The 13,404-nt window shown below is 42.4% G+C and overlaps 1 protein-coding gene across 7 annotated transcripts in view; it reads right to left on the reverse strand.

Annotated features, from left to right (window-relative positions):
• nlgn3a (neuroligin 3a) overlaps positions 1-13,404 on the reverse strand; it is a 90,478-nt gene that overhangs the window by 12,480 nt on the left and 64,594 nt on the right. For 3 of the 7 annotated variants that reach the window (XM_053323251.1, XM_053323248.1, XM_053323249.1), the window contains one exon: positions 10,063-10,073. The exons of the other annotated variants lie outside the window; for them this stretch is intronic. In XM_053323251.1, the coding sequence (XP_053179226.1) occupies positions 10,063-10,073 (11 nt within the window). The remainder of the gene's footprint in view (positions 1-10,062; positions 10,074-13,404) is intronic. 7 annotated transcript variants of the gene reach the window in all.

The following is a 13,404-nucleotide window of genomic DNA, read 5'->3' on the forward strand; positions in this document are numbered from 1 at the left end:
AAAATAAAAAAAATAAATGTCATTAGACAATTCCACATTTAAGCCACGAAGATAAGCAGAGAAACCTACAGGCCCGCAGACTCTGATATTTCAGAGCCAGTGTAGGTGGCTCTGTTGAAGTCTTTGTGTTTATGAGGTTAACAGCAGACTTAAGTGCCAGATATATCACTTTGGTTGTCTTAATCAGAGGCGGCGGGGGGCTTATTTCTTCTTGGCGAAGATAAAGTGTTTATTTACGGAGCTATTTACATTTATTTGTTCACAAGTAGTAAGTAGAATTAATGTGTCTGGGCGAGTGAACTGTGAAATGTTTCTGTGGTGAGTGTGTTTACCAGTATAAACTACCATTTGTGTATTTGACAATGATTTGTAGGTGTGAATGTAAAGATTTCAATACATGTTGGCCAACAAGGTTTTTGATTAAACCTCAGTGCAAGAAGTCATGCTAGTTTTCCTGTTTCTGCACCACGTGCCTCGCTCTACGTGGATGAGACCATCACCTTTCTGTGGCCTTGCCCTGATGCTGCCCTTCGAGCTGTCCTGTGGATGTGTGTCTCTGCAGGACGGTGGCCTGTGCTGTGTCCCAGGGAGCAGAAGCAGATGTCGAGGGTTTCACCCACTTGAAAGCATTAGAGGGGCGGCCGCGAGATGAAAGATGGCTGCTTGGAGGCAGAGAGGGGGGGCTGGGGCTTAATCCTTCCATCCCTCCCTTCTCCTCCTCCTCTCCCCTCCCTTCCCCTCCCCTCGCTCTTTAGTGGTATTGCCTCTCTTCACATCTCGACTCGATTGCGCTGTGCAAACAGAGGCAGTCATGGTGCAGGGAGTCTGTCCTGAATCCCAATGCTGCCAGCCATGCCACAGCCACTTTCTAAATGTCTTTGATCAGAAGTTGCTGTAGGAAAACGTTTGCCAGCAGAGCAGTTCCTATGATTGCCAAGGCGATTTGACAGACATACGTATATCAAATCTGTTTTGCTGTAATTGAGGAGAGCGGCTTGAATGCAACAAGGCTTGGTCTCATATCTGTCAGCGACTAAACCTACAGATGGCCAGCTGCTGAAGAGGAGGATGGAGCCAGGTTGACATTACTAGATTTATCTACTGCTTTGGTTGATGAAAGAGAGGAAGAATGACGGAGGCTCTACTATTGTTTGTCGAGAATCATATAAATCCAGCCCACATGAGCTGTCACTGGACCAATAAATATGTATTAGAGCTGCATGTGATGAGCCCCACTGTGGTAGGAGGCTCGCTGGGGAAGGTCAGAGAGAGAGGGAAGAAAAGCACAGGCTCTATCACCCACTGAGGGAATCCACTAATTATCAACACTGGGAGGTGAACTGTGTGTGTGTGTGTGTCTGTGAGCATGCGCATGTGTGTGTATGTGAATGCATATGTATTTGTGCTGACTTTGATTGATAAGAGGCAGGGATGATGAATAGACTGTCGGACGACAGGCATCATCAAGACGGGGGTTAACCATTTGTGACATTGTTTTGTCTTCAGCATTTATAGTGACGTCTACACAAAGAACGCCTCTTCACTCAGCGTCCTGAGGAATTAAACAGAAAAGAGTATGATGACGATCAACACGTGTGTCACATTCATATCTAGCATGTTTTACTTTGTAAAAGCAACAGATAGCCCTATCGTTATCTGTCTGTGTTTGACATGTGAGAACCCGACACCCAAACTGTGAGCAGATCCATCAAGCCATAGCGTTGCTGGCAGATTGAGGTCACACTGAATTATGACTGGAGCTCTGAGGTAATCACTCATTGGGCCCCAGCTAAAATGCTGTCGCTTAGCTCTGTGCTGCGGTTTGCCGACCTCGACCGTGCTGCCCCCTCACTAGATGCCCGTTAAATGGGCATGTGGTTCAAGCCACAGATTGGTGGAGTGGCTTGTGGAGATAATTCACAGCTGATAGGAAGAGAGAGAGAAAAAAAAAGAAGCTTGACCTTGTGGTTATGATGACCACCGGATAGGTTAGATAGCCATAACCCACACATACACACACACACAATTAAACACATCCACAGGCTTAAACAAACACGCACACACGCGCACACACGCACACACACACACACACACACACACACACACGCACACGCACACACACACATTTAGGCTATGTTTTGACACCAGCAATATGGATGAAATGCTGATTTTAATGAGCCAATGCTGCATCACTGGAGAGAAAGAGAGTAACATGACGTGGCTGTGCTTTGGATCACTGCTGATGTATTACGTGGCTTGTATAGGCATGTGTGAGTGCTCAGTCCACGTTAATGGACAAGGATGTTCTGTCGGTGATGACGGCTGTAAGCACTATAAATGACTGTACTTTGTAATCTGGAACAGCTGGCAAAAGTCACTGAAGCATCAGCGGTGAGTTTTATCAGTCTGGCCCTAAGATATATGCAACTGTAAAATGCATCCTGCGAAAACCACTACAACCTTAAACAATGTCATCCAAAACAACCAATGTTAATGGGACGTCAATCAGATGGCCTTGGAAGTTTTGGACTGTCCAAGTATCATTTTATAGGTCAGTGATTCATTTTCACAACAAAAATCCACATGATGTTAAAAGAGCTAATAGGGGTGAAAAGATGTAAAGCAGTAGTCTTATCAAAATTTTCTCATACACATAAAAGCCATCACAAGGGAGAAATAACACAGCCACAGGGAAATGTCATTTTCTCTCCTCCTGCATCATGTACTTGCTTTTCCCCTCGCCTTCAATCTTCCCTTTGCTGTTTCTCTCTCTCTCTCTCCATAGTACTCTCTCTGTCTCCTTTTCTGAGGGACCACGCTGAGTCCCTTCCTGCTGATTATTAGACATAAGCCTGCGTTCAGCGAAGCCTGAATCCCCTGAGCCATCTTACCTCCACCATCTCTTCACTGTAAGCAAATCTCCACAGACCCGTGGACTATGCAGGGCCCCCTGTGTTGCAAAAACATCCTCTCTGTCTACAGTCAAACTAGGCTAGCACTCAGTTGGACACACTCAATAAATGTTGCTCACCCTCTATTGCAGCATTTCACTCTGGCTCTTGTTTTGTTTCTCATTCTCAGTTCTGTTTTATTTTTCACTCTTCTGAAAACTCTCATCTCCTACCAGAAATTCACAATATTATTGTCCCCCCCCCCCCAAATGATTAAGACATATGAATCATTTAATCCCACCTGAAATATTTAAAGTCTGTTTTGGAGATGAGTACTTTATTTACTTTTTTACTTTCTAAAATTTGCCTAATTGTGGCCTACATCCTTGGCCACTTGCAGTCTAAAAACACAGGGTTAAAGCTGCTGTCTCCATGGCTACAGCCTACAGTACCACAGGCTGCATCCACTTAATCACAAGTGCCTCTGGTCTGATCATGCATTAGTCCATGGATAATTTCACATTGGTCTGGCAGCCCTGAAACAACACCTACATTGTTTCATTTTCCATTAAAAATTCTGTCTAGCATCGAACTTGTCAACTACAAAACGAGTACTGACGGAATCAGGAAAAAGGGAAAGCCTTAGATTTCTGAGATCGTAGTTTCACTGAATACACTTCCTGGATTCCTAGCACAGAAGTATCCAGGCCATCTGTGTGTACGCGTGAGCATTAATCCATGCGAGACTGTTATTTGTAGTACTTGCTTGCTTATACATTAAAAATGAAACATGACATAAAATGGCCCAAATAGGTCTTACTACCCATGATTCACTGCGTGCATTTGCTCTTTTATGGCTGCAACTATTCTTATTACCTGGGTTCACGTGTTTTCCCTCTAAACCAGATTTATTCTGATTTCATAGGAGATTATCCAACAGAAGAGCTGCCAAAGAAAATGCATCTTCCTCTCAGAGACTGACGGATTTGTTTTGCATGGATCAGAACACAAAAGTGTGATGTTGCCTAATTCTGGCACAATTTAAGTCTGTCTCTCATCCTGGGAGGTGCTGTGGCAATATTTAAGTGAAGAGCAGTGGACTTTGAAACAGAAGGACTGCTTGTATTTCATTGTGTCCATATAGAGGCAGTGTCTGAGAGGCCAGCGTTTTCATCTATCAGTGTGAGACATGCTTCATGCCAGCCCTATATAATGTTGTTTGAAGCTGTTGGTCTTCTGCTCCAGCCTCTGTAGAGACTGCCTGCTTGCCTGCAGGCTGTGGCTTAGGCCAGATAAAGAGTTTGATCCATGAGGGCGAATGGAGGGAAGAAGGAGGGAATGGGAATGCAGAACAGAGGAGAGAGAAGAAAAAAAACGATGGGGGACAAGAGGAGGTGAGAGGGTATGAGAGGGGGAGAGGAAATTGGGGAATGACAGAAGGCAAAAAGGGTAGAAGGCAGGAGAGGAGAAGAGAGGATAAAAATGACCCCATTGACAGGCTGTACCCAGGTTCCAGGATCGATGTGCATCTAAGCCCGGTGAGTGTGATATCTCCTACAAATCGCGACGTGACATCCACTGGTCAATACCATACACTCCAGGCCTCATCATCACGCGCATGCTAGCCTCCCTCGGTCTGCACGCAGAGCACAACAGGGCCACTGCTCCTCCTTGAACTCATCAATCTGGCTGCTAATCACAGGCATGCACACCACACCTGAGTCAAACAGTATTTCTGGTCTTTCTCTGAATTAATTTGAGCCTCGGAATCGGCGTGGGTGGGATTTTGCTACATCGGTACATTTTAGATTAGTGCATGTTGTCATTCATAGTAAAGCAGATTAAACTGAAAATTCAAACATGTCTATGTGATTGTCTAAACTTTTTGGGTGCTTCTATGTTATATTGTCCAATACAACAAATTGGATCTGGCACTCTTAGCTGGATAACACTGCTATTTATTTGAAAATCCTATATGATCCAGTTACAGTGCCCACAGACACAGGCACAAGCATAAGGCACATACCCACTCACTTACCACGGACTAAAAAGCATCTTTTGACACTTAAAGGTTACAGCAGCTTTTAAGCACTTTGCTGTTGTTGTTAGAAAAGCGTGTGGCACCGTGCTTGATGGATTAAACAATCACAGGGTGCAAGTAGGCTCTCTTTTCTTTAGCTGACATCTGGTGACTGACTTATGCCTGCTAAAATAAGTAAAAAAAGAAATATTAAAACAAATGAAGATCATACAGAATAATTTTCTATTACTTATATGGTATCCACATGCAAGACTATGCTCTTACAGCATTTAAGATTCATGTTATCTGTAACTTTTCATGACTGCATATGTACGTATACGTGCACACACACACACACACAAACACACACATACACACACACACTCACACACAGGGAATTGATTTCTGTCCCTCTCCTCTGCCCTCACAGCCTCCCTGCCAAACCAAGAGAAACTGAGAGCCTGCATGGTGAATTTTTCCATTTGCACTCATGCATGTGTCACTAATGCTGCAGCCTCTGAAAAGCAAGGAATGCTATCTCCATGTGCCTCTGTTGCTAGCTTTCTTTGTGCTGTGGCATTTGAGGCAGTATTCAGTGAGCTCACTCCACACTGCTGCATTGCCTAGATTGGCCTGATAGCTGTGTACGCACAACAACACGCACTGTCAGCGAGCCTTGACTAGGCGTCAATGTGGAAATGGGAAGAATAATGAGTTATTACAGGGTTATCTGTGTGTATCTTCATGTCATGACTGTGTAAGCGGCTCTGCTAATCTCATTAGATGAAACAAGTTGTTAAAGATGTTTTCTGATTTCCTCCCTCTTCTCCTACTGCGTCCACAAATAGATTTCAGATCAGTGTGCTGAGAGGAAATGATTAGTGCCTATAGCTCCCACAGAAACTGGTTTTCATGGGAGGATTGTGCAACTGGCTGCTGTGTAGTAACAGTGAAAAACATCTGACTCCTGTTTCTAAATATATACACCATGTTTTACACCCAATCTGCATTGTGTAGCAGCCCCCAAAGCATGGCTCATTTTTATATATGCAGTAAGTAGTGAGAGTCAGAGACAAAGAGTTCCCTGACTTAAAGGAAGCAAAGCTCCATAAGTACAAATCTGATGTAAAATATGTCTAGTATGGGAGGGTCAAAGATGTAAGTCACACACAAATATGACAATTCAGCCATGAAATGTGGAAGGATGGGAAGCTTCTATTCTTGGCGACATCTTGCCTGTGACAGCCAGATGGGATAGCTGAAACTCATTTTTGGGCCAAGGAAAGCCACGGAGAGGGTGCAGTTGCATTTGTGACAGACAAATTATCGCAAGGGATGTACACCCCCCTGGGGGGAATCAGAGGGATTCAGAGCAAAGAAGGAAGGAAAGAATGGCAGAGAAAAAGGGGGGAGAGAGAGAGAGAGAGAGAGAGAGAGAGAGAGAGAGAGAGAGAGAGAGAGAGAGAGAGAGAGAGAGAGAGAGAGAGAGAGAGAGAGAGAGAGAGACGTCGGTTTAAGTGAACAAGTCTTGCAGAAACAAATTAGCTGTGAGCTGTAGGGGTACTGGAGGTGAAACTGAGATGGATATGCATATCCCAACTAAAAGCAGGAGGTGGGTGGAAGCTTATTGCTTACCCTGGCCCTTTTCACAGTCTTCCAATACAGCAGATTGGAAGCTTACAAGCCTTTGAGTCTGGTTTATAAAGGGATATGTCCCTGATTACATTTGATTGTAGCGCACATAGAAAGACAAACAATGTGCATGGCGTTAACAGTATTAACACGTTGGGCTTGGCTGCACATGTGCATCCTCAATATCATCATCACAATCATCAATAGTATCTCTAGGGAAGTCCAATCCTTCTCTAGCTTACATGAAGAATACCTGCAGATAACTTGTAATATATTGTATGTATACTATGCAGCCCACCCACATAAATACTACCAGTGTGTATGCACAAACACACACATACACACGCGCACACACACACATTTCAGAAAGCTCATTAGTCATCACTCACAGAGCACCTAGTAGGCAGTAACCTTTTTTCTTTGACCAAGAACATCAACAACTCTTTTAATCTAAACCACCATTAATGAACCAGAACCAAAGGAGACGTTTGAAAAAGAAAAGCTCTCCTGGATGCGCTGTTATTCCTGCACCCCACTTGGAATTAAAGTGCTCTACCTATTAAAAAGAGTCCCCCCAATTACTGATGCCTTTTAGGGTCAGTGGTCACACCAGCAGCGGCGTCTAAGCTGATTAGCTATTGTACCAGGCATGAATGTGCTGGGCTAGCTGAGGTCTCCAACAGTGTAAACATATTCTTCTAGCTGTGCCTATGTCACTCTGTGTGTTTCTCTCTCACAGCGTCTGACACCACTGTTCCTCACTCTTCCCATTGTGCCAGTAGCCCTGCAGTCAGAAGCCACACAAGCTTGGTCTAATTCAAGGCAACACACCATGCAAACAGCGGACAAAAATAGGATGGATATATCGCCCTCATGCCGTCATTGTTGGGCACATATTAAAGACTGAGATCGAAACTCAGGCCCGGGATAGGACGGAGTTCTGAATATGATGCCAGCACCTGACTCTGGAATGACTTGCTCTCAGGAAAGCTACTACGTTTGTGCATGCATTGAGCGAGCGTGTGTGCATTTGTGCATGCACGTGTAGCCAGTAACACGGCAGAGAAATAGCAGCACTGTCACAACAGCCCATCCCTGGAGAGCACCGTCGTATCTGCCTTCCCTGCCTCATGCTTCATACTGTAAACTCCCATTGAGTCAATTACTGTGGCAGACTCTTTAGCCACCGTAGCCACTTACTGTAAGTGGACGTTGAGACAATTGGGTTATGACATGTCCTGCTGTAAAAACGGCTTGGAAAACTTCCATTGGCAGCGGAGGCTCCCAGAAAATACACTCGAACAAATCAAGTCAACTGGAAATCCCAACAATTAAGAGCTATTTGTGCAGCCTTTCTGAACTCAGCATTCGGCCACTGAACATCGATCTGCTACAAAACTAATCTAAATCAATCCATTCAAATGTTTTTATTTTGATTAGGAAATACACTGAGTTGCTGAGATGTTGACTTTGGTAATAGAGATTAAACTGTGTTGACCACTGTGTTCATCAATCTGCGATCCTTCATTTCTGCCTCCTCTGAACAAAAGCGTGCTGACTACACATTTATCTGTGCTACAAACTACAAAATATATCTTAGCAAAACAAACAGACAGATATATGGATGAACTGAGCTGTAGACATCCATTCTCATTGTGTCACAGACAGAGAAAGGAAGGAGGAAAAAATGGGGGAGGTCATGGGAGGATAAGAAGGGAGGAAAAAAGAAAAGAAAAAGAGAAAAGCAAGAAGACTCTTAAAATTCCTCAGTGGGTGCTATTGTCCCCGAAGAGTATTCAAGGCAGGCAAAGGCTCTCTGCATAGGAAAATGGCTCTCCGCATGCTAACTGTGACTTTGCATTCATTGTGAAGAAGACACAGGCATCTCAGTGCACTGAGTGACTCATGCAACCATTTCATCTCAAATGTGCGTTTTTCTTGAGCTCACTACAAAGGCTCTGCAATGATTTCAGAGTCATTTTCTTAAATGAAATCTCTTAACAGCGAGACATTTCTATATAGGTTCAAAATATACCACAGATCGATCAGATCACTTATGATTTTCTGTAAGTGGATTAGTTAATACTGACTTTTGTAATAATCTAAAATAATTGTATTATTTTATTTGGCAGTGGCCTTTTGTCAGTTGTATTTTTTTATGACAGTTTAAGCTCATGTAGGGGAGAAACAACTACATTCTGAGCTAGTCCGTGGCTATGAAGCAGGATGGCATTCGTAACAGTTTGGTCAGAGCATTTTCATTTAACTGTGTTTTGCGAGGCTCTACCAGTCCTCTATAGGGTCATATTGGCTTATGATGCTCTGCAACTGAGTAAATATAAGCTTGTGTATTAGATTTGGGGACCTGAGATGAAATCTAATTTCTGCAAGCTCAGTGAGAGATTGCTTGCTGATACACTTCCACACATCCAAGGCCACATCTGGCAGGCCCTATCAAATATACATGAACCTCAGAAAATCATGATATGGCTGTGCTCCCATTATTTCCTCCACAAATCCACAACACATTCTTGCTCCCTTGTAAGGCGTTTGATACCGACGCTGACATTTCCTTTGATATTTACCAACTTTGTGCAGATAAACATGCCGTGACATCCATCTCTTGCATTGGCGACGTCTTGGTTACTGTCCGATCTCATGAGGATACCATTTAAGAACTGAATATTGTAATGAAGGCAATAAAGCACGAAGATGACTTGGCTGATATTGAGAAGTGACAGTTAATTTCAGTCAGTGGTGTAGCCAGCTGATAACAGATTGATAGTGCCACAAACCGTAATGGACAAGTAATTAATATCTATTGCACTGCCTCCATTTGGAACACTAATGTATCATATTGAATTTCATATGAAACAAAAAATGGAGTGACAGAAAACATCTCAATGTCTGGCGCTGTGTCAACCTCATTTCAGACCAGCCCGGCCTAATAACAAGGACTATATACATTCCCCCTTTCACAGCAGCACTCCAGCCGTTTTCAATTCTGGCAGGACAGAATGCAGTGTATTTTCTACCTCCGGTCCTTTCTGTCAAACTCTGAAAAGGCCAAATGGGTAGTGGTGGACAGTTTATTCACCACCTCAATACCTAAAATTGTGTTGGCTGCTTACAGTGGAGTGGTGGTGCACGGAGTAAAACACAGACTGACAGGCTGAGGTCCCGGCACAAGGGCAGAGAGCTGTGAGCTGAGCTATGGCGAGGAGCAGTGTATCCCTACCCTGGCAGCTTCATTCACTATTTATTTGTGGGTGTGTGTGTGTGTGTGTGTATGTGTGTGAGAAAGAGACAGAGAGAGAGAGAGGGAGAGAGAGGGAGAGGGAGAGGGAGAGAGAGAGAGAGAGAGAGAGAGAGAGAGAGAGAGAGAGAGAGAGAGAGAGAGAGAGAGAAAGAGACACAGAGAGAGAGAGCATGCTGGCTGTGCTCCCTTGTGTCATTCTATTTGCTTATATTCTGTCCTTGTACATACACACACATGCGCGTGTCTGCATTCTGGTGAACTTTTCGTGCTGCTTATGGAGCTGTGCGACTGCCTCACTGAGGTAAAAAAGGCATTCAATAGTTGCCTTTCTGCCTCAACGGTCACACTTCAGATTATCAGTCTTTTACATTCAAACCAGGCTGTAGGCAATGGAGGAAATGAAAGAAAAAAGGAAAAAAAAAATACCACGGTCGTGTGCAAGACTGCACAGTCTCCTTTCTCATGTTTTTGTGCTCTTTTTCATGGTAACATGCCTTTCACTGCAATCTGTCTGTTTCCATATCTTCCCCTATATTCTCTCTTCTCTCTGTTGTGTCTCTTGCTGCCAGTGCCAGTAGGCACACAGCTGTAGCCACATGAAATCCCCTGGAGTGGGAGTGTATGTGGTCTTACATGTACACATGGCCTCTGAGTGTGTGTGTGTGTGTGTGTGTGTGTGTGTGTGTGTGTGTGTGTGAAAATGTTTGTTTGCATTTGTGCGAAGCTGAGCTTAGGTGAGCCGAGCAGAGGGGGAATATTTACACAGGCCAACGACAGTCAATCCCATGGGTCTGGACCTGCCATAGCCAGAGCTGTGTGTGTGTTTGTGTGTGTGTGTGTGTGTATGCGTTTTCTGTGTGTTCAGAATGTGTATCTGTTCTGTATCATGTGTTTGAGCACATAGGCTGATGTTTGTGAAGTATCGATGTGAGTTTTCGGAGTTATGTGCGTGTACAGGCATGCGCGTGTACGCGTGCGACTGAGAGTAATTGTCTATCAGTTAGGCTGCATGCTGGCACGCTCCACTTTCTCAATGTCAAGCTAACACATATTCAACAGCAACTAACGTCACAACACTTGACACATATCTCACCCACAGACATTCTTTTCCAGCACACATTCAGAGTGGCATCGGTAAGCCTATTGCCATTACTAAAGAGTGTGTCATTGTCAGCCTCCATCACCATAAAGAAATGACACATGAGTCTGGTCTGTAAAACACAGATTAGAAATTTACATTTGAGTTGTTGCTATGGTACTCTCAGAAATTCTAAAATATTACGATAAATGATGGTAATTGTGAGCATCATAGCACGTAGGAAGTATATTGCTCTTTATCTATACCACTCACTTCATGGTTAACAATCACAGTTAGCTGTTACATTTTTTGAAATGCTTGAAATACTCCAAAGAGAATATGACAATATTTTCATAATCTGATTATTTATATTTTTGCTGTTATCTTTCTTTACTTGTGCTGACAATTTCTTACAAATGTATGTGGTATACTGTATGTACTGCAATAAATGTATGTTTGAATGTAAAACATTTAATTGTCCCCACCAAATGAAATACAACAATGAAATAATAAATTAGTCACCAAAACATCAATACTGACTGACAGTATATGGCTGTTAATGACATCTGGTTTGTTAATCTTCTATTACCATATTGACCTAAATATAAGACTATGTTTTGCTTTTTTTTTTTTTTTTTTAAAGTGCTGTCTTAGATGTGTGGACTAGACATAAATGTCATTATTCATTTAAACTCTCTGTCAGTTTCTCTTGACTCTGTTCTGTCTGTGTATTTACTGTTTAGCCGTCCCTCCTTCGCTGTCTCCCTTTCTCCCTCCCTCTGCACGCCTGCCTGTTTTTCTTTGTTTGTCGCTGGTTTAGAGAAGATGAGTAGTAACCAGGAGGGAAAATACCTCCACCAGCTGCTCAGTGTTTATGACAGTTAATACATTAATACCTTAATTAATGCTGATTGTCTTTGAAATGGTATAATGCAATCAAAGATAGCAGCAGCCTACAGTTTTATCATAATTTGAATAACTTGATTTTTATTATTATTTTATTTACATGTGAGAGTACATTTTAACAAGATACAATCCTGTCTCATGGTAAATGTTATTTGATATATGTGTTGGAATAGTGCAATATTCTGAAAAGTCACTAAGAAACTGTTATGGGGGTTAAACAACCAAGAATATGCAAATCCTGCATATTTAATACAACACAAAGCAAAGCACTTCTAAAAGAGGTAAAAACTCCAGCAACACTTGTCATATATAGAACTTGGCCATTTGTCTGAGTGTGGGCCTTTATCAAGATAAGCATGAAACACATTACAAACAACATAGGCTAAGTATGTAGCAAAAAAAAAGAAGGTAAAAAATATAAAAGACAATAAATTATATATCTCCACAGACACATCAGCCAATGGTACCTACATTGGATTTAAGGTCACATGGCTTCAGGCCCTGGCACCTGAGTTTGTGTAGAAGATGCCTTAATCCAAAAAGCATTTAATTAATGCGGTTAATGTCACAATACTTTAAAAACACTTAAATTATTACTTTTAAATAAAGTGCTACAAATAAAAAGAGTAAGAAGAGCAACAAGCTACATTGTATTATATGTACTACCATAAAATCCACTACAAAATCACATAAATGAGAGATACCTAAAAACCACTATGAAAACTCATTAAATGAGAAGTGTTCTGCCCCTGGAAATACACTTCTGAGAAAGAAAATCCAAAATGCCTCTCTCTTTTGGGTGGTGAATCAACACTACCACCTCTTTGGCTGGACTTAATCACTTTGATGCCTATAAAAATAAAAAAGACAAAATGTGATGCAACAGGACTGGTTACATCATTCCTCTTAGTAAAGCTCCTATGCTCTTTAAGAAAACAAAATGGCTCACCTGTATATTTTACCACATGGACACTGTCTATGTGGTAAAATGTCCACAAGAAATCTCTACTAAATGATTTCTATTCTTGGGTGGATAAAAATTGCTTTTCATTTTAAAAGTGTTATTTTGGATAGAGTTCTGAGAGAGGGAAACAATCTTTTTGTCTTTGAGAAATTTCTGTAGGTTTAAAAAGAGGTTCAATTTTACTTACAGATGGAGTTGGAACAAAAGAAAGGCCAAGTTCAAGTGCAGAGAGCTGAGTGAAGGTCAGTTCAGTACAGCTCAGGCTGACAACAGTCGATTTCTTCCCTGGCCTTTGGATCTGGCTCATGGACGGGTGAATTGATCTCTTCCTCTTGCACTGTCGTGTTTGTTTGGCTTTGGATGTCTGCTGGTCTGGGGTTTCAGAGGTGGTAACTGACTTTTGTCCAAAAAAAACAAAAAAACAAAAAACAGATGGGCAGCACGGCTTGAGGAGTTATGTTGGACTTTCTTTTTATTTGGGGTGGTGGAAAGAAGTCTCCTCCTTGGATATGAGTCCTGAAACCAGACTGGATGTTGCTCAGGTGCAATAGAGGTTTCAGTGCTTGGACTCTGATTATGTTTGTAGCTGCATCACATGATAGGTGTATCACTTCTTGTAGTCCTTCTCATCTCTTAGGAATTTGTCTTTTTTAT

This window comes from Scomber japonicus, chromosome 8 (assembly GCF_027409825.1).
Source record: "Scomber japonicus isolate fScoJap1 chromosome 8, fScoJap1.pri, whole genome shotgun sequence".
Lineage (NCBI taxonomy): Eukaryota > Metazoa > Chordata > Actinopteri > Scombriformes > Scombridae > Scomber > Scomber japonicus.